Here is a 27,668-nt window from a genome sequence, read left to right as displayed (position 1 = left end):
TAAAAAGCAGGTTTTGCCCTCAAACATGAGCACTTCCTCTGATGCTTTCCAGAAAAAAAAGAAAAAAGAAAAAAAACCCAAACAAGCATAACGGGCACAAATGTATTCATCTCAAGCAAGTCTTTGTTCCAGATGGCAGTGTCTGGTTTTGCTTGGAGTACCATCTAGTGGCAGAAGATTAGACAAAAAGATTAGCACTGTTCTTTGCTGGTGCACAAGTGGGTACAGCACATTAGTTTTGTCTGTGTCTACAGAACTTCATAGGCTCAACTGAGAAAAACAATACAGTGAGCAAAATCCAAGAGCAAATGGGTGTCACACCAGGGCAGCATCCACAGCTGGACCCTTTGTTTGTCACAGAAGAAAATCTCCGTTGCTCAAATTGGAAAATGAAGGTGCATAGAAAGAACTTCAGTTATGCCATGGTATATCCTGAAACAGGATCAATCTGTACAGCACATTAGTTTTGTCTGTGTCTACAGAACTTCATAGGCTCAACTGAGAAAAACAATACAGTGAGCAAAATCCAAGAGCAAATGGGTATCACACCAGGGCAGCATCCACAGCTGGACCCTTTGTTTGTCACAGAAGAAAATCTCCGTTGCTCAAATTGGAAAATGAAGGTGCATAGAAAGAACTTCAGTTATGCCATGGTATATCCTGAAACAGGATCAATCTGCCAGGAAAGAACCACTGCATTAAGCACCAGAAACAAGAATGGAGTTAGAAAAAAAGGGCTTCTCTACCACAGGCTCTTACAAGCCCTGTGTATGGGTCCTGGAGAAAAGTCTGCACAAAGTGGGGAGAGTGGGCTGTACCTCACCCTGCACGAGTCAGCCTTGACACAACATCCAGCTTCCCCTCAGCCCAGTGACTTGTAACCTCACCCCCACTGAGCCTCTTGCTCTTCTGGGACTCCCAAGGTGGCAGCTTACCAGATATAAGTGATCGAAAATCAGAGATGGTTTGTCCATCTGCCCCAGGATAAGCAGCATTTCATTGTCTATAAATTCCTTGAATTCCTTCAAGTTGCAATTCATGTGCTTCTCCAGCTCATTTCGTATCTGCAGAGCAGAAAACAAAGGATGCCACCTAGAATCACGTCTGTTCAATGGAAACATTTGTTGGCAACTCCTCCACACAACACTTCTTTTGTACTTCATTAAAAACAGCAAGAGGGATTCAACCTTTTGGAGACAAGGAATCTCACTATGGGGCACTTCTCCAAGTATCCTAGGCCCCCAGATTTAAGATCTGTAAATAAAGCTTCAGATAATACTCGAGTACAAAAAAAATGTGGTTTAGGGTACCCGCTTCTTAAAAATAATTCAGGAGTTAAAAAACAAGATCCAAGCTAACAAACAAACATGAAACCCATTAGAAGCAAGGAGTGAACAATGGCAGCAGTGATAGTGAAGAGGGATTTCTAGTACTCTCCCTTTTCCAAACACCAGGGCACAGCCACAGTCCTCCCACTGCACCTCAGCTTCAGGAAGGTGCAAGGCAAAGAAAGCACCACAATTTTGTTTAACCCACCACAGAAAATGATTGCAGCAAAAAATCAAAGCATCTTGACTGCACCAAGAGTGGAGAACATGAACACAGACAGAGGAGTTCTCAGCTTATGTCTACAACTTGTAAGGCTGCAGTTACACGAGCGTATCCGAAGCCTCCAGCGCTAAGCTCGAGGAAGGAAAGCCCTGCATGTTAACAGCCTCCCCTGAAAAACAACACCCCAACCCAAAAAGAACTATTTCCATTTGCTCTGAATACGTCTGCACTGCGGCAGGATGCATTTACCAGCCTGTGGGAAGGATCCAAACTAGCTTTAGCCTTGACTTGTGATTTTCTATCCATAAACTCACTAGCAATATGTCATCTGCAGGCTCCTCTGACATTTGTTCAGGAACAAAGAAAATAAAATGCTTAAAATGAAGCCAACAAGGATAAAGGAGGGCATAGACTTTGTTTGGCAAGTCCATGAGCAAGTGAAGATGAGGACACTCTTCTAATGGTACCTTTCTGAGTGCTGCCTTTGCTTCTGTAATTCACAGGATTCACTAAGAGGCTGCAAATTCATCACTTGGACATTCCTACATGTGCTACAACCAACAGCAATTCAGGCAAAACCTCTGACACCTCTCTCTGGCAAAGAACCAGGCACTTTGCATTAGGAAGTCACATACTTATTATTAAAGTCTTGAAAAACGCACTCTGATGTCAATATTACCCTCCTGGGGAAGCAGAGGGGCAGCAAAGCCCAAGAGCGGAGCCTTTACAGAACAGTTGGAAATAAACACCCAGAAGCCAGTGACACCCAGTCATATGGTGTCTCTGGAAATGAGTCCAGCAGGAAGAACAAAGATAGCAGGAATCTTTGTATTTACCTCCTTAGAAGTCACATTTTCCAGGTCTTTGCTCATCATGATGCTCCGGAGTTTGGCTTTAATGAGCCGTTCTGTTCGTTCCCTTTCAGTTGGCCTGAAAAAGGAAAAGGAGAGGATGTCTCCAAGCTGGCAGTAAACATATGGTGCAACTCGTATGGTACAGAGGGGCAGTGGTAAACACTGGTGTTAAAAGCAATTTTTATGAGAATAATGGAAGAAAAACCATTTGAAGACACTTACGAAAAGAAAGGAAATGAACCACTGGGGGAAGAAAAGGGAGAAGGGGAGATTTCTCTTAAAATCAGAACTAATTTTCTAATAAAATTCAGAACTGACTTGTCGACAAACAGGGCTGGAGAGTCGGGGCGGGTGGACTCCAGGTCCTGCATCGCGTTCCACTCGTTGATGCAGCTCTGGTCAGAGCTGATGCAGCTTTCATAGTACGTGGCCCAGACCAAGGCCATCCCACCTGGGAAGTAGTTGTACCTCCTGGCGACTTCGCAGGCTTTATGGAGGATCTGTAAAGCAGACCTGCAAGTGCACAGAACAAATCCCTACAGATGTGAGCAGGGGGAACAGAGCGAGCAGAAAAATCTGAGATTTTCACAGAGGAAAAAGATTTTCAGCACTATTTGTCGCAGTTTGCTTTCTGAGAGCCACGGATTTATTGTATCAGAGTTCAGAGAAGCCAAAAACTGCACCTCGGAGGCCTTCTCGAAAGCCAGGCCAAGGCAGAGGCTGAAATCTCCTCCTGATTAACAGGCAAGCACAAGTCGCTCTGGGATCTAATCATTAGCTAACTCGTAAAGCCAGACCAAAGAAAAATAAAGAACATGGACAATTTTCAAACCACCTTCAGCAAGGAGTCAAATGCATATTTACCAGCATTCTTGGCCCCTGACATGCTCCAGGGACAAGGCCCAGATTGGGTCATTTGTTTTTCCAAATTCTAGCATTACTTTTTCCTTCCTTCCCTCCTCACTTTTTTTTTTTTTCTTCTCTTCTCTTTTTTTAAAGGCTCTACTCCGAAGATGTCATTGTACTGAATACATTAACCACATCTAAGGCTGCCAACAGGAGGGGCTGAGTTAAAAAATGACAGGAACAAGAGTTTCATTTGTTTACATACCGAATCATCCCTAGCATGACATCTTTCTCTACATCTGTATCTTTTCCCTATCAGATGCTGCGAGGAGAGGGATCTCTGGAGGATCCAGCAGGAGCCAGTGAACTGCCCAGGCCAAAAGAGCTGCGTTTGTTCTGTGCAGGGCTGGGTGGCTGCCTCTTCAAAGAGGAATCTGCTGGCACCAGCCGCTGCTGATTCAGCCACCTCTGCTTCAGTGTTTTGGAATCCCTGCCCTTGGGAGGGGCGACAGGAGCTGAAAGGTGAACAAGCACCCGGGGGGAGCACGGAAAGTTTCTGCGTGGCAGGAACCCCAGGCTGGCCCCAGGAATGAGGCAGAACACGGGGAAGGCCGTCAGATTGGCAACGGTTCCCCAGACTCCTCCTTCAGTCAGTTAGAAAAATACGCAGAGAGAGGAAAGATTGGGTTTGCAGCCTGATGAATTCACGTTGGTCTTTCATATTTAGGACATGGACCTGTTGGAGTGAGTCCAGAGGAGGGCTATGGAGATGCTGTGAGGACAGGCTGAGAGAGTTGGGGGGAGGTTCAGCCTGGAAAAGACTCTGGGAGCCCTTATAGCCCCTTCCAGTACTCAAAGTGGGCCTACAGAAAAGCTGGGGAGATACTCTTTGTTAGGGAGTGCAGTGATAGGATGAGGGGTAATGGTTTTAAACTGAAAGAGGGGAGATTTGGATGAGATCTCAGGAAGAAACTCTTTGCTGTGAGGGTGGTGAGAGCCTGGCCCAGGTTGCCCAGAGAAGCTGTGGCTGCCCCATCCCTGGAGGGGGTCAAGGGCAGGTTGGAGGGGGCTTGGAGCAACCTGGGCTGGTGGGAGGTGTCCCTGCCCCAGACAAGGGGGTGGCATTGGATGATCTTCAAGGTCCCTTCGAACCAAAACTGTTTGATGGTTCTATGATTTAATTAATCTCACTAGTGCCATTTCCCTTACACTGAGGAGCACATGTTGCTCTGAACAGAAGCAGAGGATCCTGTTTTCAGATCAGTGTTCTCACAGTCCCTTTATAGCACCTGCTGACCCAGGGAAGGAGCATCTCTGCTGCAGCTCACTAAATACCAGTTACAGAGAACGCAAAAATGCAGTTTACTGGTTTTTAATTTATGCACAGAAATGGCAGTCTCATTTTCAATAAAGCTAATTAACACACATACCACATGGCTTGCACCGACACTGGCTTGAAGATGTGCATTCTCCCTGCAGTGCTCACGCTGAAGCCACTAATGGAGGGAGGAAAAGAAAAACCAAAAACCAGTCAGAAACTGCTCTTCTCCACATCACGAGCTGCACTCGACAAACAGCTACTGCAAGGCAGCTATAGGGGCACTCACAGCCAAAAAGAATCAAGGATGAGAATTTGTATCACTGATTTTCCAACATCTTCCCAAATAAGAAAGGCAAGCAGGCAGCCTTCCCAGCGTAGGCTGCCACCCCTCAAGTGGGATTTCAGGAACGTTCAGTGGGTACCACAGGTTCCACTGAGCAGTTTGAGGGCAGCAAGACAGAAACTCACTGTCTGAGTTAGAGGACTGCAGCCACAAATCCAAAATTGGAACTTCATTTGCAAGGTGCCGGAGAACATCTCCTAGAGCTGCCTGCAGTAGGTAAGGACATTCACATTTATCCTTTTAATGTGGTTTCTTACCCATCACCATCAAGATGGATTTTAGTGTCACTCCACAGACGAAGAACCATTCCTATAGTGCAGCTTTTACTGGAAGAGAGATTGTTATACAGGATGTTAAATATAGGCCACGATATGGTCACGCCAATACCCTAAATTATTAACAGTCTTTAATTTTTAACATCTTCAGGCCTTGCTCTAGTAATTCCTAGTAATACCTCAGGCCATCAAATGCATAACACACAAGGAGACTGGCAGATGAAGGCTAAAGGTCTACTCTGGTATCAGCACAGTGATTGCTCCACGGGGCTGAAGGAACAGCACAGAAGCAGGAGTTAAAATCACCAGCTCTTCTCTCCCCCTCCAGAACCTGCCAGAAAGCACGGCAGTGTTTGCCCTGTCATCTTTCCTGCTTTGCTCATCCTCACGAGCTTGGGGTAAGGCAGGTCTCTGGAAGGGCATAAAAGTGCTCTGTCTGCAGAGAGTCAGCTCACTAAAGCGCGGGGGAAAGAAGCCCTGGGAGGCAGCAGAGCAGCTGCCCACCCCTTCCAAAGGGGACCCACGGGGCCTTTCAAAGGACTCTGTGTTCAGTTTTCACTTCATCTCTCCGGCTGGTAGGAAAGACAAGAAGGATTTTTTATGAGTTTACCTAACCCAAAAGAACACTTTCATTTCGGAGATGCAATCTGGCAAGAAAACCATATTATAACGGGAGCCAGTAACTTTCAACTAGTAAATAATTAAGCTACCGAGATATTAAAGTTTTAAAGGGAAATTGGGATGGATACAGCAACAGAGAGCAAAGAACTCAGGTTTGGTTTTGTTCTTTTCCTTTCTTTTTTAAGCCTTCAGCCGCTTTCTAGAGCGGATCAAAGGATTTGACAGGCCAGTCTGAACACACATATGGACAATGTGCACTTTAGAGCTTTGCAAGAAAAAATGTTTTTTATTAAACACATGTAAAAGGAATAAAACCCACAAGAGTGCCTGACTAGTTGAACTGTCAGCAGTCACAACACTTACAGCTCAGCAGTGACATTTCAGCCCCAACACGGAGCCACACAGTCCCTCAATAAACTTGCTAATGCCAATTGACAGGCCAGTCTGAACACACATATGGACAATGTGCACTTTAGAGCTTTGCAAGAAAAAATGTTTTTTATTAAACACATGTAAAAGGAATAAAACCCACAAAAGTGCCTGACTAGTGGAACTGTCAGCAGTCAGAACACTTACAGCTCAGCAGTGACATTTCAGCCCCAACACAGAGCCACGCAGGCCCTCAATAAACTTGCTAATGCCAACTGACTTCTTTATGTGTGAGACTTACCCTTAATTAACAAAAACTTTGGCTTTTGGGGAGACAGGAACTGAAACGGCAGCTAATCTTATAGGTGGAATGGATTTGTCCTAACTTTTCCATCTTTCCTCTTGTCTCACATCAACAGCCACCAGGAGCAAATTACAGCAAGGTTGGTTTGGGTTTGAAGATGACACAGCAAACACTCACTGCTGTTGCACACTAAGTGTGTCAGAAGGAAATTAGAATTTCCTCTGTAACACTAAGAGCAGTAACTTCACAGCAGAGACAAGAGGCAGCACCAAAGCCAATGGTAATAATGGTAATTAGGAAGGTACAGGTGGGAGTTTCCCTACAGGTCCCACTGCAGCGCAAAAGCTCCCCTCTTCTACTTCCAACAACAGAAACACCCACTGAGGGTTTCCAAAAAGAAAACAAAAGTCACTCTGGCTGCACCAGCACAACATGGCAGCCTCTTAAATCATGGGAGACCACAAACAATGGTCTGGAAGCTCTGACTTCTAACTCCAGCTCTGTCAAACCAGCCCCGTCTCTCCAAGCCAAGAGCTTTTGTGCCTTGGTTTGCTCACCTACAACTGCAATAACGTGAGAGGGTCTGTGATAACAAAATATTTTGTTTGCCTTTCAAAATATTCTGTGCTCTTATCAGTTAGACAAAAGCAACAGCTCATTACTGACACATTTGTTTGTTGGTTTTGGAGGGACTTTAGCAGTATCGCTTTTCGATGTTATTTGGCAACTAAGCTACCCACCAAAAACCAGCTCCATTGCATCATACCATCAACAGACCCGAAGTCTGGTAGATGGAATAAATTCCACTGTGCCTCGAAGAGCATTCTGTAGTGAGCAGATGGCAAACTACCACATATGAGGTAGATGCCACAGGTAGAACAAAAAACTGGAACAAAAAAAAAAATCACCCTCTTGCCCTCAGAAATCTCAACACGTCCTCTCTCTTGCTAGAATTTCCAGATACTTGTCAACTAACTGCTTGGGGAGAGTTTGGTGTTAGGCTTTCCAGAGAAGCCAGCCTGCCTGATTGCCAAGCCCAGCCTGGCCTCAGACCTACCTCTCCTTGCTGGAGAAATCCACACCCAGCAGAATATTCTCCTCGGTGTCCTGTCGCCCGCTGCTGTACACAACCACCATGTACCGCACTCGGTCTGTCCACACACTCTCCAAACGGACAGCCTAGAAAAAGGTCATCAGGCTCTTAAAAACCAGCTTTTAGATAATTATTACTTCCATCACTGCCTAATATATTTTTTTGTATAAGGTGTCAAAAACCAGCTTTTAGATAATTATTACTTCCGTTGCTGCCTAATATATTTTTTGTATAAGGTATAATTGTGGCCAAAAGCTTTATTTAGCTGCAGTATGAAATACAACAGGGAGAGGCGGCCCATCTTCCAGCAAGGCTAGTTGCCAGTTTGACTTGGCACCAGGTAGGGAGAAGATTAGCCTGGATTATCCACCCCAACCCAGGGAAATACTACAAAATGTAACCTGAAGATTTGTTCTAAAGAGGTTCAACTAGAAAAACATTGGTATTGAACTGAAAACAGAGGCAGGCTCAGAGGACTCTTCCAGTCTCAAGCCTTCACTGAAACATGTTAGTCATGCTGGAGGGGATAACTGACACAGACTTTTCTGCAGCGATTTTTCCAGCCTCTCCAAATTTCTTTAAAAGAAAGCCCAGCCCCATTTGGATGCAGTTCCAAGCCTGATTTAAGTGTGTCCGCTCGCCTCAGCAAGCTCCTGTCTCTTCTCCTGTATTAGCATTTGGAATGACTGGAAAATTAAACTTAACAAAACAAATACACTTCAGCCAGATCAATTTCCTGACCCAACTCATTACCTGGATGGAAGGACCAGGGCAAAAGGAGCAGAGGGGAAAACACGGTAGGGCTGACAGCCAGCACAGAGTTGAGCTGACTCGGAAACCTAGGATTTGCCAACACTTTTCATGAACCTCTACAGGTCTGTTTCAAACGGCTCCAACAGAAAGGAGATCAGGAAAAGGCATCTTTTCTTACCAGTTTGATCCTATCCTCACAGCGAAGGAGGTTGATCATCACCTGGAGGTGCTGGGGCAAATCACCTGCAGGGAGAGCAAAGAAATAATCAGAAAGGGTCTCTTACTTGCTGCACTAAGAATCAGCAGAGTCTTGACCTGTTTTGAAGAGTCTTGGATGTTTCTAAGTCAAAAAAATACCATTAAAAGAAGGCCAATTAACTTTGTTGTCCCAGAGAATACTAACAGAAGTGAGCTTCTTGTTATCTGGCTGTGTGAGAACTCCACCTTACTGTATTTGGAAGCTACCAAAATATATTGAGAACACCTGTGACTGGCACAAATGATGATACTCTTCCTATTACAGCTTCTTAGAGAAGACAGAAAGATATGGGCACTGAAGCAGAAGGAACAACTCTGATTAAAAAAACAAACAACAGGACACAAAAAAGAACAAAGGAGAAAAGAAAAACTTTGTCTTGTGAAACACACATAACATCGAGGGACCAGCCCCACTGGCCTTACAGAGGGTATATCTGAACAGGAGAAACTTCTGAGGAAGGAGGGCTGCAGGAGCAGCCCAGTTTGGGTGATGGATCCCTTCTATCTAAAACAAAGCACTGCTCATGCACCCAGTCTCTCAGGCTCTAGAGCAGCGGGTACATTTTTGTCTGGTGAAAGCAAACGAAAGGAACAAGGAATCTACAAGAAAACAAAACAAGTTCACATCTAATAACTTGGTAATGCACTCATAACTTTCCATACAAGATAAAATTCCTTCCGTAGGATGTTTGCTGGGTATATGAAATTGCTGACAATTAAAGAAACCCAAAGCCAAGCTTGGCATTCAAACACCCTCTTTGTGCTTGGAGTGTTTACTAAGCAGCAGACACACAGTACCACACTGTGCCTTTCCCACATGCTCCTGCACTCAAAATGCCCCCATGATCTTATTTCTTCTTTCCCAGTAATCACTTATTCCAAAACTGTCAAAGCCAGAAGGTATAAAATCACTTGGCGAGTAGAAGGCTTTCCTGAAACCCCTATTTGCTGATCAATCCTTATGTACGTCCACCATACAACTCCCTACCATTTCTTCCCACCAGTTTGGCACACTGGAGGGGACTGGGGGAGGAAGGACAGTCTGTTCTTAAACCATGAGAAACTCTTACAGGCCAGACTGCGATGAGTTAACTGAAAAGGGGATTTTCCTGAAACCAGGAGCGGGGATATAAGGAGCTAAGAAATGCACGTCTATCCAGAGACCCAAATCCTGTTAAAACGTTCCTCACTCTTCACGGCAGCATTAAACAAACACAGCAACAGGTAGTTTCAAAAGAAAACCAAAAGTCCCAAGCTTTAGATTACTGGAGGCTGGGAGAGCACTTGGAGGAATGTCCCTGCTATGCTGAAGCAGGACCTTGACAGCTACAGAAGAGGTGCTAGAGCCCTGGGACTCAGCCCATCCTATTTTCCTCCCCACAGGCCAAAGGGGAAGGCAAAGATCAAATCACTAAAGCAGAAACAAGTGACATTTCTTCATCTGCGGCTGTGGAAAACAGGGATACACACTCAGCACAGACCCTCTGGCTCAGCAGGCTTCCCTGGCTAAAGAATGCCATGATATCTGCAGAGAATGAATTTCTACTTCAGTTCCAAGATAACGACACAGGTTTAAACAAAGGCTCGATAAACATACGTTCCTGTTCCAATCAAGTGGGCTGAAAACCTGGTTTTACTCAGCAGGTTGCACAAGGCCCACTGTGACAATCAGAGAAGTCATCCATCCACCCACCCACTCGTGGTATTAGCCTGTCCCCATGGACGGGTTGAGGGGCAAAGCAAGAGGGAAAAGGGATTTCAGTAGGTGATTTAATCCCCTACCTGCATGTTTGTGAGGATGCTGGAGACTTCGCTGGCCCTGGGAGCTGTTTCCTTGTTGTAAGAAAAGGGCTGCGCCTTTCACCATGAAAAAGCTCTCGCTCAGGCTGGAAAACAAAGGACAGAGGAAGTGAACTGAAAGGAAATAGCAGCAAAAACGTGTGCTCAGGTCTGTGTGCCCAGGGAAGGAAGGGCTTCTCACTAAAACACGGTAGGATTTTGCCACAAGAAGCTGTTCCCAAAATTTGATCCTGCCACTTGCACAGGATCACTCCAGGATTATTCACGTGCCATTTTCCACCAACATTTTATTACTTGGCCATTGCTGGAGATACATCCAGCTATCATGGGCTGGAAAATGGCTTTATCATTTGATTATCAAATTCTGCAACTTAAAACCAGCAGAGGCTAAGCCTTTTTACAGGCTTAGACCTGTAAAATGACTTCAGATGGGGTTCAGAGCAAATCAGTTCCTACTGATTGCAGTTCTTGAGATTTCTTTGGAATGCAAAAAAAAGAACATGCAACCAGAAATTGTCTGTGGATTCAAAGAGGAAGGGAGGGCAGATGAAACCTGCCCACCACAAGAGAAAGGAAACTGCCCTGAAACCTCAGGGGAAAAAGCAACTGACACAATGGCAAAGACTTTGCTTTGCTCTGGTGAGATACAACTGTCCTGGAAAACGCTACTGATAAGAAGGCATGTCCCTGTCTGTGCAAATACATAACAATATTCCCACAGAGTCAAATGACACACAGGCCCCAGAACACAACTAAAGAAAAAACTGAACAAAATCAGTAGTTACAGTAAGCACCAGCCTAATCACATAGTACCATAAAGCACTCGCGAGCGCTTCAGAAATAGCCTTGGCCCTAAGTGGTAAAGTTAGAATTTCCCACAAGGCTGAAAATCAACATCTACTAAGCTACCTTTTAGTTGCCACAGTAACTGCTTACTCTGCATTTCTTACACCCCTCAAAACATCACAAGAGACATTCCTTGTTACAAAGCCCAATTTTCTGCCACTCTACACTTCCAAACATAGATCATCATTAATTACTGTCTGCTATCTGCTAAATATAAATGCTCCATTACAAGATTGTGCTACATGGGAGTTACTTATGCTCCAGAGAATGATCCCACAGGAGTTACTATTCCCAGCGCTCGTCTATTCTGTACTTTATCTGGGGTCTTTGCCTTTGGGCAGAAGTGAGCACTAAAGCTCCATTCTACCGTAGTATTTTTGCAATGACAGACATAAATCGCAGGTCTTTGCAGCTTTTGGTGCAAGTTCAGCTTTTCCCTTCCCTGAGGACACATCCAGGCAAAGCTCCCTCATTTTTCAACTGAATCTTCCAAGGTGCAAAATCTCCAGAAAAATCTGGATCAGGTTTAAATTCGAGATTTCAGCCGCTTTTAAAAAGTGAACTACAATTCTCCCCTAAGTTCCAGGCTCCACAACTCATATTATCAGATCAATAAAACACCAGCAGGGTGACTGCACTCTAATTAAAGCAAGCTTTTCTCCGTTTATGCTCCCAAGGTATTCCAGCACTCACCACTCACTCCAGTAACAAGTTGTGTCTGAACATGAGCCGCGCAGAGCTCCCCTGTGAGCCGACACACGGGCTCTGCTCTGCCTGGCACACACTGCAAAGGGGAATTTGCTTCATTCTATAAGTAAGGCAGGAAGAGCCTTGTTTCCTTCTTGCACCAGATCCCGCAGGAAAGCGTTAAAAAAAAAGGCCAGAAGTTGCACAAAAGCAGTGACACCAACACGACGTATAGGATATTCAGTGAAACACCAGCTTCACGCACTCACATCTGGTTTTATAGCAAGGGGAAGGGAATGGTTAGATAATGCACAAGGAGATAATTCACAGTATTCAAGTCCCAAGAATTTTGGGAAATATTTGTTTGGAAAAGGGAAAAAAATGTCCCAAAGGATATTCTTCTATCCCTAATAAAGTACTGACTGGGGTTTCTACAGCAGGACAAACCTTGGAAGAGATGTCCTTCCCCAAAGCATTGGGAACTCCTGCTCTGATGGTTCATCTCACCTGAGGCTGTCCTCTTTTACAGTCAGGAAATATTTTCCAATAAAGCCAAATATTCCCAGTTGCAGGCAAATAAGAAAGCTGCACTACAGGAGCAGAAAGCGACTGCAGGAAAAGGAGAACCCACGTTGCAAGATTTTTGTCACCATGCATTTGTCTGCATGGAAATGAACCCAAAAAGCCAAAGAACCTGTTGAGAGCAAGATTTCTTTTTTTTTGTTTGTTTATTTAAATGTTTGTTTCCTAAACTGCACGCTAACCTTACAAATCACAGCTTGGCACCAGTCAGACTGCCCAGCCCTCCCCAGCACTACCCAGTTTCCACAGGAGCTCCCGTTTCCATATGGCCAGCGCGGGGCCGTACGGAGGTAATGCATCCAAGCACCTCTCTACAGAAAGCTCCCGTTTTCCAGCACCCTGAAACGGCCACATTACCCAGCACCATCCCTTATCTCCACTCCAGGAACACTCTGTGCTCTCGGTCACTTCACACAACCGCTAACAAAATAAAAGGGAGAAAAAGGCAAGGTACGATATTCCAACTCGGTTTTAAAAAACCCTTTTGAATCCTGCAGTTCCAATAAACAACTAACTCCAGCTTTTTTAAAAAAAATAATCTCCCAAAGAACAGAAGAATCCAATCATTACAGAACATCCCCAACTTTTGACCCTCGGCAGCAGTGATAAATGCCCTAGTAAGCAGCATTTGTTAGCAGCATAAAAACGAGTGGCTTATACATACTAATTTGGACTGGTTTTCTTTGAACAGCAGAAGCATTGTGCTGGCCCAAGAGTCAGACAGAAGTCAGTAAATTCAAAAAGATTCATAACTAGCTGTAAAACTCACATCCTTTTGCTTCTAAACCCATAAAAAAAAAAAAAAGAAAAAGAAAAGAAGGAAAAGAAAAGGTTGACCGTATATTCTGTGCGGAGCAGAGGAATCGCGTCTGTTGATGCTACCCAGGAACTGGATGACTTTTACAGAACACTGTGTCTTCCACTGATATCCTGGCTTGAAAAAGCACTTGTCCTAACATATCCTGATGAAAGAGGGCCATTCAAGAGGGGAAAAAAAAAAAACAGCTGAGGCTCGTCTAATCATTTCCCTCCTCCAGACTTGTTTGTTTGTTTGCTTCCTCCCGCATGCTCCGAAGGCAACGCAGCGCCCATCAGCAAAGCAGCCCTTCACTGGGCAAAGTCTGTGTTCCCTGGGACAGGAGGAGACAAAAAGCATCATATCCACCACGGCCTGTTTGTTTCTTGACAATTAAAAGCCTGCAATGCCACCGCTGTCATATAGATAGGACACAGGCTGTCAAACTGAAATACTTCTTCACTTACTGTACAGCTACCGCGGTTTGGTGTGTTCTTTTTCCAGAGTGAATTTCAAGTTACTGAGCTCCTGCTGAACAAGAAGGTCTTTCAGGTGGTTTGGTATTTATTTGTTAGCAACTGGCTATAATGACATTCACTGAAGACTTGTTTCTTACAGACCCTTGAGTAATTCCTTCTCTAGGCAAAAACCGTAACCACACGCCCACGTTTCACCAGTACCACCAGCCAAACCAGGGGGAGAAGCAGCTTTCTGTTCCATTTTCACCCAGCCTGACTGGCACGGACACCAGAAACCACCCATTCCCTGGATGCCCTTCCAGGAATCCTGACCAGCACAGCTACTTCACAGGAGTCACTTCAGGCTCTCAAATAAATGCTGGGATGAGTTTTGTCCCAGCCCCAGGACCCCGGTGCTCCAGCAGAGCTGCAGACCAGTCTTCCCTTCCACTCCATAACCTCAGCTTACCAAACTAAGGGCATTAACCCCCTAAGGGAGGTAAAAACCTCCCTGGGAAATACCAAGAGTGTCAGCAGGAGGGTACAGCAGGGGATGGCACCCAGGGGCTGGCAAGGAGAGGGTGCTTAGTGGCCACAGCACCGCTGAGAGCAGGCTCCAGGGTCTCTGGCTTCACTGTCCCTCACTCCATCCGCTGGCTCCGTGCTGCTCGACTTGAAAAGGAAATATTTCTTCCCCTTTGGGAAAGCTCCAGAAAGAGCGTGGCTGCAACACACATCAATTACATTTCAAGTTGCTCAAGAACACAATAGGGAGTGTCTTTTAATCATTACAAAATGCCGTCCCCCCCTCGGTCCACAAACGCCAATAAACAATCTGTTAAAAATACTGGGTTTCGGAACAAGAGACAGAGCTGCTCGTGTAGCTGGACAGACAAACAGAGCTGGGAGCCAGCTGACAGTCACAGAAAACTTTTCCCTAAGCAGCTTGCTTTGCCGTGGTAGCTCAGGCCATGGTGTGTCCCAGGAAGAAACCTCGTATGCCTCGGGTACTCCAGTTCCCTGTTTTAACGGGAAATCTCACATAAGACATAGTCAGCCTGCAGGATACAAAAGAACACTCTATTAATATATCTTATAGTTACCCAACTCAAAATAAATATCCATACACAGAAGTCAGCAGAGAAAAAAGCACTTTCCCTGGGAAGGCACAGCCAAGCCTGAGGGTGATTCAGCAGTCTCTCACTAGTCTCAGAAAGAAAAAATAGTATCTAGTTAAAAGAGGCAGAACACGGAAAGATCAGAGTTTTCATCTGGCTGGGTATCCCTGCTGCTCCCAGAGGTGCCACAGGATCACTGGGTGCACGGGATGCCCCAGGAACCTGGCTTATCTCCACACCTGCAACCACTCTTGGTAATTCTGAGGCTGTAATGAACTTGTTATCTCTGTGTCCGCGGGTGATCACAGCCGAGGAGCCCTTCAGTGTCAGTGCCGTTCAGATCTGCTCGCTCACAGCTCTCCTCTTAGAGTATTATTTTAGGGCTGAGCTCATGAAGTGAACACCCAGGCACTGGATGTCCTTAGGAGCAGCCCAGCACCACCAGAGGACCGAGACACCTGATGGGTACCAAAGCTTGCTTCAGCCAGCCTTTGGAGCTCACCTCTGCCTGGCCATTATGCTGAAGTCATATCCTCTTCCAAAGGGATAATATTCCAGGTATCTTCTCCCACCTGAAGCTTTCTTTCTATTTAATCTTTCATCTCAAGCAGCTCCCACGCTGTTGAGCTGTCGTGTGCTTGTGCAGCTTGGAGCTTGTGAGCTCCACATCCCAGCAAAGCTCCACAACGAAGCCTTGCTCAGGCACAGGGCCACCATCAGGCTCTCCGGGCACTAAATCTCTGTCAAATTAAGTTTCTTAATTTCCCCCCTCATTAATGGAACAAAACGTACGCGTGGTGCAGGGGCAGAGAAGGTCATCTATCCATCAGGGCTGAGCCAGAGCACCCAGGGGACAGCGGTGGCCTCTGGGCTCATCTGAGAGCAGACTGGAGCCTTGGGGCAGGAACCCCCCCTCATCCCAGCATCCATCAACTCCTGTCCTGCCCTTCCTACCCCCTGTGTGCAGACCTCTCCCCTGGCCCAGAGGAGCTGCCCTCCTGCAACCAGGTCCGTGTTTTAGCGGTAAAAAACAAAAAACAAAGCAATATTTGCTTCTCTTAAAACTGCCCACAATTTTACAAAACATCTGAAAACGGTAGTGCCTCCTGGTTCCTTCAGTTTTATGGCATCTTCTGCTCCAAACCCTTCCAAACTGATAAGGTGAGGAAAAAACAGGCCTCCCAAGTGCCACAAAAATTAAACACACTTCCCTTTTCCACAGCCCCTTCGATAAGGAGGAAGACAAGTGATTTTTTTTTTTCCCCCCACCTCATTTTCTGCTCAGTCTGGGAAAAGCCCAGCCATCTCAAGGCAATTAAGCAAGAACACAAAATGAGGCAGCCCTGGGTAGGGGCCCCTCTTCAGTGCATGTTCCCACCGTGGTGCCACAGCTTGGGGACCGAGCCGGTCCCCTCGGATGCTCCCGCAGCCCAGGCAGGCCCTGAACGTGCCAGAGGGTGGATTTTAGGAGCAGCCAAGCCAGAGGGCCATCACGCAGTCACACCCAAACAGTAACATAAACTAAACTGGAAAGCAGCACATCAAATAGAAAGGGAGATGTGGGGAGAGACAGAGCAGGAAGACGAGGCGGCAGCTGCGCGGCCCCGGCTTCCCAAACCCAGCCCAGACAATTAAAAGCCCGCTGGCTGCTTGCTTTGGCTTGATAGTAGGCACATCAGATAACACTTCCTGAGCAAGAAAGGGGCCTTCAGAAGGGGTCTGAGCAACACAAACCAGCGCCAGGGAAAAATGAACTTCAAAGCTGCTCGCTCACATGCTACTGCACAACCTGAAAAACAGAAGTGGGAGCCTTGGACAGCAGCAGCGGGTCATTCCTCATGCTTTTAAAAAAAAAAAAAGTAATGTGTGTGCTTCCAAGTGGCCTTTGCTCTGTGTCACACACCAGTCACAGAGTCCAGTGCCAATGGGAAGATTAAATGAAATTAAATATAGCTGAGAGTACGGCCATGAGCATCCCTGCTGAACTCCACCCGGAGCAGGCTGCTGTGAAAGGGCACGGGGGACAAGCAGAGACCAGGAAAGACCCAGTTTCAACAAGGGCAATGCTGTTTTAAAAGAAAATACTATTGCATACACACGTAGACTTTGTGATGTGCTGATAAACTGACCTGTGATGAGAACTGCAGGTGCCCAACACACCTGCTGAAGTTGGTGAGAGCTGCCAGCATCCCTTGGACTGCGGTGCTCTACCTCTGCGATGTGTCTCAAGAGAAGGCAACTCCCTTCAGGGCAACTTTTGGAAAGGTTTGTCTTCGGAAATACTATTTTATCACCAAAAAAAATAAGGTGCAGCTTTGATGAGCTATAAAAAGTCATCGCTTTTCAGACTTCCTGAGCTGAAAACAAGTCACCACAAGAAAAAACCCAGAACGTAAGCTGTGAACCACGGCAAGGTCTGACCTTTCTTCAGACACAGGGACAACATCTCCCCTTCCTCAGACATAGCCAGGGCACCGTCACCCAACAGCAAAAAGTTGCTTGCAAGGGGGTCAGGCAGCAGCCTCTGCTAAAGGAGAGGAGTCTTATAATGCCTCCCTGCAGGGGCAAACATCTCCCCATATATTTCAAAAGGAGAAGGAGATGGTCGGTCAGGCAGGAGGACCCGGCAGGCTTCACTCTCGTGTTTTTTAACAGCACAGCAACAAAAGGGGAGTCTGAGCATGTATTGTTCAGCTGAAAGGCGTGGGCCACATCCCCAGCCCAAGAATGCTAAGAAGGGCTGGAGACACTGCAGGCCATTCACAGCCCCAGATACAAGCGGCTCCTCGAGCACAAAGAGGAAAAAGAAAAAAAAAAATGAAATCAATCATGAAGCCCACAAAAGCTAATTTCCTAACATAAATAGACTGCTGATGATGTGCCTCCAGCCTGCTCCTGCACATCAGGGGTGAGCGATGCATCAGGCTCGGGCAGTGATCGCCCCAGCTCCACAAGGAGCCAAACCAGGACAGTGCTGTGCTCCCCACGGCAGAGCACGACACCCAGGAGCAGCTCGGATAAACCCCCCAAGAGAAAGGGCAGGAAGAGGGAAACGAACAAATTAGCAGGATCATCCCCTGTTACAGCAAGCCTTGTGCAAAATAAGTTAGCAGAACAGCTCCCAAATGGCCTGGAAAGAGAAAATTCTCGGAATCCCGAGTACTCGGATGATGAAAAGCCAAATAAAATAAGAGATTGTTTCACAAGGAAAAAGAAATCCTTTTTGCTCATCCCATTAAATCGCAGAGTTCAAAAAGGCACGAGGCTGATCACAGCATCACCCAGCCATGCGATGTGCTTGGAACTAATGGGCTGGATTGCATTTCTCAGATTCCCACCGAACCATGATGTCATTTTTGTGATAGCTGCTGTCCCAGGAGGCGGGGGCCAGATCGCCTCCAACCCTCAGCCTGCACGACTGCCCACTTCAGAGGCACATCCAGAGGTCCCAGTATCAGCAACAGCACCGTTTCCCAGCCTAGTGCACCCTCTGCCATGCAGCATCCTGGTGGGCTGAGGGAAGCCAGCTCTTCCCAAAACACTGGCTCCCTTCTTCCCCTGCACTAAAACCCCCCAAAGACACCCCATGTTTTAACAAGTCACTTTTTGGGATGTTGTCATTGCCCTGTTATTGCCATAGCTCTTCCATGACTGCAGGCAGGGAGGACAGACCACAAGCCCAGGAGTGCCAGGGAGGTGTCCCAGCACCATGGTCCATGCTTTAGGAGAGGTGGGATGATGCTGGCCCCCCGGGCTCCTGCCGTGGAGGGCACATCAAAGGCAGAGCCTCCCACCCAGGCTCCCGGGCAGGAGCCGATCCCGCTCCTGTCCTCCTCCCCAGCTGAGCTGTCGGCACATAGGCCGATCCTCCTGCATTCCTCCCATCAACTCATTGTTTTAATCCTTCCAACTATTTTATTAAGTCACCCCACTTCACCCACTCAGCGGTGGCTCCCGGAGACAGGCCAGAGAAACAAGTGGAAACTCTCCAGCGGCGCCATCGGGAAAGAAAAGGAAGGTGAATAATAGTTTCAAGGATGAAAAAAGCAGCTTCCAAGCGGCGGGCGCGAAGGTCGGCCAGGACACAGACAACGGCATAGGAAGCACGACCAAGAAGCCTACAGGCAGTGGTGGCACAGCAACCCGAAAAAACAGCTGAGCTGCTGGGTTTCAGAAGGACTCCAAAAAAGGCAGCGGAGACCAGGGAGTACTTGACACATTGGGAAGGCGTAAAAATAAAATACAACAAATCTAGACGGATCACACAGGGTGAAAGCAGAGCGAGAGAAGTTCTAGCTCAACCCCAACACCCCCTCTAGGGTTTGGTCAGACCAAAGCCTGTCTTCCCAGCTCCCCCCAGGGCAGGCAGCCAGCACCCCACGGGGAGGGGGTGCACCCCAGAAATTAGGAGACTGCCAGCAAAGCTACCTCAAGACAGAAAAGTGTTGGTGAAAACCTCAGCATCATCCTTCTTTTTCCCCTCTGCTCCAAACCCAGCTTTTCCAAGCAGAATCGGTGTGAGAGAAGCAGGTATCTGTAAGTGCAAGAAGTTTTATAGGGCTGGAAGGGAGATGCCCACACGCAGACACGCCGAGAGCAGCCCCACAGGCAGCGGTCTCCGCAGGGATGTGAGTGTTGGACACGACTGTTTGGATGGCAGACAGGGCAAACAAGCAACCTGGCAGCTCTCTGAAAACTCTGAAAGGGACATTTTGTCCCGTTCCCTTCACTTCTGGATGCCTTGGCCCCCGATGCTAAGCCCCAGAGGTTTGTCTGCCCAGCGGCACACGGCCGCAGATCGCCCACAAGCTGCTTTCACGAGCGATTCCTGCAGCAAGGATTTCTTCAAGACACATAGGTGTGGTTTTGGCAGGTTTGGCAGCTTGGAAAGTCCCTCAGCGCGGGGTCTCTGCGCTGGTGAGATGAGCACCATCAGGCACAGAGCCTGGGTCCTACAAGAGATGTTACCTCAGTACTCGGACTTTGGGGAGAATCTGGTGCTATGGGCAATACCTTGGCTGAGAGACGCCGGCTGCTCTGTGGATGTGGCTTTATTCCTGCTCCCATCCCACCAAGGACACAGGGAAATCTACCTCTCTTGTGGCAGAAGACAAAACCTTTGCATTGCCTGCAAGAGGAAGACGTCTATGCCCACCAGCAGCTCCAGCAAAGCCATTAACCACTGCCAGTTCTCCAGAGAGCTGACGCAGATCTGTCTGGGGCTGCACAAGCTCATCACTTGACTAAAACTTTCAGAGAGGGAAGGCAAGCTCTGCAGAGAAGAGTTCTTCTCGTCCTAGATAAATCTAAACAACTAACAGATGCAGTCTGCATCCTAATCCACTCGAGGCTGGCCTTATTCCTCTTTCTATTTTTTTGGTGTAGCAGTAAGGTGACTTTGCATCAGGGACTCAAAGGCTGCAGAGCGATGCGTAAACGTTTGGGAAACAAAAAACTCAGCGCTCTCTTGGTTAAAAGTAAAGCCATGCCTATGAAGGTGTTCTGTCCATTTCATGCTCTCCAAAAACAACTTAACCGCACTTGTCAGGCAGACCACAGCTCTGATTTGTATGAGAAATCCCTGACTCACAGATCTTGGCAACTGATTATCAAAGATTAAGGTATTTAGAAATCAAGAGGCATTTGGAACCAAAATATTTTTCTGACCCGGCTCTTTAACACCTAAATAAACAGTAACCACACTGGCCTTTTTCAGAAAAAGAAATGTTGAGTGCAAAGCCAGTACCTTTGATAACGAGGCCAGATACATTCCCAAAAGGGTCTGATCACCACATCTTCAAACTGGCAGGTCTCCTGCTTGTTGCTCTACCTACAGCCAAGTAAACTCCTCGCGTTGCTCAACTTCAAGTCAGCAACAGTTTCCTGGAAAGGCCAGATCTTAAATAAATGTCAAATAAGTGCACGCTTCCTCGGCTCCATGGTCTTTGAACGCCCCCACGCAACCCACCACAAAATGTAAAGGCCTAATTATATCTCCATTGGCTTCCACGGCCACACCTACGGGCCAGAAAGTTACCGAGGGTCACAAGCCTGTGAATTTGCCTCCCTATTGTATGGAGCACGCTAAGGCAGGATGCTGCAGCCTTGCCAGGATGTGATTCAGCGTCCTGTTTTGAACAGTTAATAAAGTCAGCAACTTCTGCCCCAAGATCTCCCACCAAATAACTGGGAGACAAGAAATACTGCAGCGAGCGGGACTTGTCAAGCGTGTAACGAGATGCTTGTCCCCATAAATCAATCCTCAAGACAGCTGCCCCCACGTACCCCCAGCCCCATGCACCTTCCCAGTACCATAAACGTGGCCAAAGCTGCAGATAGAAGCCATTGACTCAATGCTGCCCCCCAGCAAAATGCCCTCATAAATCCCTAAAAAATTTAAAAATGGTGTTAATAAATAATTTTGTTGCATCAAAATATAATCCACAATAAAATATAATGTATAAACATCCCCAGCCATGATGGGCACCGCAGGAGAGCGATGCAGAGCAAACACGTGGCTGCACAGAGAAGAGCCTGAACACTGGACTGGAGCTGCAGTCGCTCTTCCAGTTTCCATACTGGTGAGGCCAGCCATAGAGCCAGAAAGGAATCTGGTTTATTACAGTGATTTTAACCAAACAGCCTCCTCATAACGAGTCCTCTGGTGCGTGCCAGCCAGGATGATGCTCTGTGAAGCGTTTGTCTCCTGCTGATCACTGAGCTGCAAAGGGAGTTTTCCATCAACCTGAGGGCTCCACCTAATTCCTGCAGTGAAGGCAAAACCAAGGCAAACCAATGCCCGTTGTAATTCCAGTGCCTTCAAAGGGGAAAATTACTTCGTTAAACTACAACAAAAAAGCAGTCATTAAAGGAACTGTAGAGCTGGTTATCAAACCAGTGTGGTGGAGCATGTTCATTCCCAACCAGGTAATCATGCAAAACACAAAGTGAGATGGAAACAAGAGGGATGTGGTGCCTTCTGCCCATTGCAAACAGCTGCCCGTTCCTCAGAGCTCAAAAACCCTATGACTCCTACAGCTGAAAGGTTTTAATGCTGAATAAAACCAAACAGATCTAATACTTTCCTCTGAGTGTTTCAGAAGATGAGCTAATAGTCATCTGCCAGGCTGCAGATGGGAGAAGGGGGCTTGGGAACAGCACATAACTTGGTGAGGTACACAAGATGCTATCAGCAAAGAGAGGAAGATCCCAAGTCTCCTCTTCTTCCTCTACCACTTCTCTGTTCAGTGGGACACTGGATGCTCCAGGCAGCATTCTCAGGGCAGGGTCTCCACCTCGCCATGCAGGATGGAGGGGCAGCAGAGCAGTGTGTGCCACCAAAAGACACTACAAATGTACACAAACCCAATCCTGAAAACCTCCACCTCCCACAGTTGCTCTTTCCAGCTCTTAAAACCGGGTTTAGTGGTGTCAAACAAGAACAGTTCTTTCCATAATGATTTTCAAGCTTGATCAGAGGTGGGAGAAAACTAACTCCAGGCCCTTCTGCAGCAGCTGAACCTCCATCTCCGCTCCAGAAGGTGCCCAAAAACCACTCCCCTGTCCCTGTTTCTGACCGCATTCGGATTGCGATTGGAAAGCCAATAACGGGCAAAGATTACAGAACGACTGGCTAAACAAACTTACTTGTGTTTGTAATTAAAACCAGTGATTATCTTGCTGCGTTTGCCAATCGCATCTGAGAAAGAGCCAACACTCACAACAGGACTGGCTTTGTAAAATATCTCCTTTGACTCGGGGCTAGAGCCAACCAAGGGCGAGCGATGGAAGTCAATCGGGTCGCACCAAAAAGCAGAGTAGGAGAAACTGCACATACCCAGTTCTCTCTGAGCAATCTGCTCTGTCTGCCCCGTGCTTGATGGCATCATCCCTGGGGTTGCTCTGTGATAAGGTGGCCAGCACCACGCACGCAGGGCTGGCGTTGAACTCAGAGGATCCTCATCTTGTAAAACTTAAGGTTGTGCTTTACTCGAAGCGAACACACACTCCCCATGGACCTGAGGGAACCACGCCAGCACTTTTATTAAGATTTGAGTGAGATGTCTCAAGGTCTCCTGTGGGTGCACTGCATCATTAGAGGAAAAAGAAAAAGAAGGGATCAACCCACAACATCCCATGGCTGATCGGTGTCTGAGAAGGAAGGTTTCAGCAGACACAGATAATGCAGAGAATCAGATGTGGAAGCTTTTGTCTGCACCAGCTGGGCCAAACCCAACTGGGCTGTCAGATCTGAGGCTTTGCTCTTACTTTTATTTCTGCTGTGAATCTCTACCCACTGGGGAGCAAACCAGCCTCCTGGCTGTCTGCTGGAAGCAGCGTGGATGTCACCTTAGCGAGGCTTCTGCAAAATTTTTGGGAAGTGAGAGAAAAGGAAGATTTTAAAGCACATTCAAGTCTAAGAAAACGCAAATAACGGTATCTTTGAAAGAAAAGCTGAAGCTAGAACATGTCCCCTCGGTCTACTTTAGGGTAGAAGCATTTCAAGGGGAAAACAAAGAAAAGCATTTTGGAATGTCAGAAATCATAAGGAAGGTCTGCTGTTCTTAGACCAGAGAGCAGCAAGACATGCAGCTGGTCATAAAACCATGAGACAGACCCATTGCTCAAAGAAAGAAGACTCAGATAGCTCATACACCCAGATCCAACTATACAGTCTTGAATGAAAATCCTGCAATTTTTTTGGAATGAATGAAAATAATCTGTTCGGCAAGCGGATGAGTAAATTGGTAAATTGTGTCATAAATACGTAATAGCACAATTTCACCCCATATCAATGAAACGCAGTTGGAGCTGGCAGCAAGACAGGGTCTTGTTTCCAACAACCCTTCCTTTTCCAAGCCATTAGAACCTTGGAGGTCTGCAAAGTCAGAGGCTGGACTGCCGACCCCTGCACTCGGGGCACGTGTGACAAAGCACAGCTGTCACCTAAGTCTCCACCAAGGCTAGACCAGGATTTAAAGATTCACAAATATCATCACAGCCAGTTCCTGTGATTTTATTATTTTTTTTTCAAAGGAGACTTGAACTCTGCAGTTGGAGAAGTAGCACAATGAAGTTGAACAATTCTGCCACCCCATGGGCATTGGGTAAAGTCTCAGGGAATTGATCCAGAGCAGCTGGTGGCAGGAAGGGGACGGGATCTACCCACCTCCCCACGAGAGGGGCTTCATTTGTCATCGATGCTGTGTCCACCCAAGTCCACACATTTTCTTCAGTCCTTGGCGGTGTTTCCCCCTGAGGCTCTGCACAAGAGCCATCCTATTCTCGAGGTCTATCCAGTGATTTAATTACCAGATTCTTATCCTGAAAATCATACACAGAGGAGCAGCCCCAAGGAGATCCCAGAGGAAGCTCTTGGGAACTCGGTATCTAAAGCCAGTGCTGCAGCATTTTTCAATGGCCAGGAGAAAAGCAGCAGTTTTTAAGCCCAGTCTCATGACACCTACCCCCACGGCTGCTCCAGGCAATGATGGATGCACATGCCTGGCCTGCAAAAATGCCAGACAGACCAAAGGTAGCCACAAAACCAATGATCTCCCAACGATTTATCTGTACATCATCAAGTTCATTTGTGATGAAGAGAGATAAAGCTGTATTTCCTCTTTAAGCACTAAACCCATGTATACAAAAGAAAAGTCTATCATACTGCTTGCTTAAGTGTTACTATTTAACACAATGTGGGAAAAAGCACAAGAATTAAGATGCATTGCTAGTCGTGACTTCAGCAGGTTCCTGCTCGAGCCTTGAGTTGTATAATAAGCCCACAACCAAGCTGGGAGCAGAAGCAGAAATCCTGAATTTTACCTTACCTGATATAAAATGTATTTTCCAGAAAATAAGCTGATGAATGACATTACAGACTGCCATTAAATGCCTCTACACAGGAAACCACAGAGCAACCAAACATACACTTCTGACCCATGTGCACGCAAGCAGGACGGCTACCGAACTGCCAGTCTTCCCAGTCAGGCTGTGGCCACGACAAACCACCCCCAGGACACAGAAATGGCAAGTCCTGACACTTTCCTACTCTGCAAAGGAGCAACTTTGCTTTTCTGCTGCCTTCACTTGCAGGGTAAAGATGGTCTATAACGCCAATATCCTCTTGCTGCTCCCAAAACCAAAAAGGGTAACCAGACTTCAAACCAACTCCACTTTGTCCTATCTCAGTCCATCAGACTGTGACAGAAAACCTGCTGCCACCAGTGTCCCAGTTTTATACCTCTGCAAGTGTAGGCCTCAAAGCATAAAATGGGATGGAAACAACAAGATTGATCCCCAAGCAGCAGCAAGAGTGGCTTTGCTTTTACCTGAAACCAGGATGAGTAAAGTAGGAAGCAGGAACAAGGAGAGGTGACTGAGCCTGCTGAACCACTGTTGTGTTCTTACACTTTCTCCCTTGGATTGTGGTTTACAGGCTGGAGGGTAAGAATTGTCTGCAGCAGCTGGGTTTGGAGTGAACAATCCACATAATTACTCAGAGCCCCATTAGGCCAGGATCCCACCAAACCAGCGTTATCGTTACCACTTCTGATCTCTGCACAATGTCAGCTAGAGAAGCCTTCCTCTTCTCCAGCAGGATCTCTCTCAGCCCTTTCCTCCCCCTCACATGAAAAAAGCAGCTCTACACAACCCCAATATCAAAGGAGTCAAATTCCTGATGGTTAATACCCAGGAAGTAGCAGAGCTCTCCCTTACCCACCCTCGGAGCATCCCCCCCCTTCCCATCCCACAGCCCCAACCTCAGAGAGCAGCAGCAGAGACAGAGATACCACGATAACAGTTATGTGCCGTGGCCAGAGCTGATGAGCAATTTCCCAGTTTCTTCCCAGCAGGAAAAAAAAAAAAAAACCACAAGCCCTCTTTTATGCTTTCAGTTCATTAAACGTTCATCTCAAAATTAAACTGATAAGGAAGAGAGCATGCCCAGTGTTTAGCTCTCTGCAGACCAGGCAATCACACACGCTGGAGGCCGGAGTCCTGCGCGGGATCAGGACTCAGATACAGGGCAGACAATTAACAACAGTGGAAATGAAGTTTAGAGCCAAAGAGCTCTGCTTACCTCACATTTAATTTACGCTCTTCATCACTGCCAACCTCCAGCTGAGGGGAGAAAAGAAAGATACAGAGAAAGTTACATGGCTGCTGGTTTCCATACTACAATTTTACAAAAAAACCCATGTTTTTTAAAGCCATCCCTGCACTAACAGCTTTGGGGTGGTTGTTTTCCACGGGGTTTTTCTTTCCAGTGCCAGGGATAAAGGAGACTCCCCGGCCATATATGCCATCAGCACCCGGTGCCGGGTGACAAAGGGGCTCACGGGGATTTTAAAGCTCTTAGGTCCTAATCCTGCAAGCTGGTCCTGGAGCACAGATCGGTTTGAAGATCGGCAACCCCGACGTCACCAGGAGTGGACACACATCACTCCCACTGAGCACACATGTCAGGCCAGAACCCGTCCCGAAGGCTGCTAACGAGGAGCTGGGCACAAACCTCATTTTCTGCTCAGTCTGGGAAAAGCCCAGCCATCTCAAGGCAATTAAGCAAGAACACAAAATGAGGCAGCCCTGGGTAGGGGCCCCTCTTCAGTGCATGTTCCCACCGTGGTGCCACAGCTTGGGGACCGAGCCGGTCCCCTCGGATGCTCCCGCAGCCCAGGCAGGCCCTGAACGTGCCAGAGGGTGGATTTTAGGAGCAGCCAAGCCAGAGGGCCATCACGCAGTCACACCCAAACAGTAACATAAACTAAACTGGAAAGCAGCACATCAAATAGAAAGGGAGATGTGGGGAGAGACAGAGCAGGAAGACGAGGCGGCAGCTGCGCGGCCCCGGCTTCCCAAACCCAGCCCAGACAATTAAAAGCCCGCTGGCTGCTTGCTTTGGCTTGATAGTAGGCACATCAGATAACACTTCCTGAGCAAGAAAGGGGCCTTCAGAAGGGGTCTGAGCAACACAAACCAGCGCCAGGGAAAAATGAACTTCAAAGCTGCTCGCTCACATGCTACTGCACAACCTGAAAAACAGAAGTGGGAGCCTTGGACAGCAGCAGCGGGTCATTCCTCATGCTTTTTAAAAAAAAAAAAAAAAGTAATTTGTGTGCTTCCAAGGGGCCTTTGCTCTGTGTCACACACCAGTCACAGAGTCCAGTGCCAATGGGAAGATTAAATGAAATTAAATATAGCTGAGAGTACGGCCATGAGCATCCCTGCTGAACTCCACCCGGAGCAGGCTGCTGTGAAAGGGCACGGGGGACAAGCAGAGACCAGGAAAGACCCAGTTTCAACAAGGGCAATGCTGTTTTAAAAGAAAATACTATTGCATACACACGTAGACTTTGTGATGTGCTGATAAACTGACCTGTGATGAGAACTGCAGGTGCCCAACACACCTGCTGAAGTTGGTGAGAGCTGCCAGCATCCCTTGGACTGCGGTGCTCTACCTCTGCGATGTGTCTCAAGAGAAGGCAACTCCCTTCAGGGCAACTTTTGGAAAGGTTTGTCTTCGGAAATACTATTTTATCACCAAAAAAAATAAGGTGCAGCTTTGATGAGCTATAAAAAGTCATCGCTTTTCAGACTTCCTGAGCTGAAAACAAGTCACCACAAGAAGAAAACCAGAACGTAAGCTGTGAACCACGGCAAGGTCTGACCTTTCTTCAGACACAGGGACAACATCTCCCCTTCCTCAGACATAGCCAGGGCACCGTCACCCAACAGCAAAAAGTTGCTTGCAAGGGGGTCAGGCAGCAGCCTCTGCTAAAGGAGAGGAGTC

The 27,668-nt window shown here is 47.1% G+C and overlaps 1 protein-coding gene across 4 annotated transcripts in view; it reads right to left on the bottom strand.

The window, feature by feature from the left end:
* The window catches only part of SSH1 (slingshot protein phosphatase 1), a 33,109-nt gene extending 7,036 nt beyond the window's left edge, over positions 1–26,073 (bottom strand). Inside the window, exons 1-10 of one of the 4 annotated variants that reach the window (XM_014940039.1) lie at positions 25,959–26,001; positions 20,622–20,758; positions 10,371–10,474; positions 8,509–8,573; positions 7,542–7,663; positions 5,173–5,241; positions 4,682–4,747; positions 2,724–2,918; positions 2,388–2,481; positions 936–1,064 (exon numbers count right to left, since the gene is read on the bottom strand). In XM_014940039.1, coding sequence (XP_014795525.1) covers positions 936–1,064; positions 2,388–2,481; positions 2,724–2,918; positions 4,682–4,747; positions 5,173–5,241; positions 7,542–7,663; positions 8,509–8,573; positions 10,371–10,455 — 825 coding nt within the window. In that variant the 5' untranslated portion in view covers positions 10,456–10,474; positions 20,622–20,758; positions 25,959–26,001. Of the gene's footprint in view, positions 1–935; positions 1,065–2,387; positions 2,482–2,723; positions 2,919–4,681; positions 4,748–5,172; positions 5,242–7,541; positions 7,664–8,508; positions 8,574–10,370; positions 10,475–11,927; positions 12,249–13,167; positions 13,254–20,621; positions 20,759–25,958 lie in introns of those variants that run through there. The other 3 variants (XM_014940037.1, XM_014940036.1, XM_014940040.1) reach the window with 3 other exon arrangements.
* Positions 26,074–27,668: the final 1,595 nt, after the last annotated feature.

This window comes from Calidris pugnax, unplaced genomic scaffold, assembly GCF_001431845.1.
Source record: "Calidris pugnax isolate Ruff unplaced genomic scaffold, ASM143184v1 scaffold106, whole genome shotgun sequence".
NCBI lineage: Eukaryota > Metazoa > Chordata > Aves > Charadriiformes > Scolopacidae > Calidris > Calidris pugnax.
This window is presented reverse-complemented; position numbering and strand designations above follow the sequence as displayed.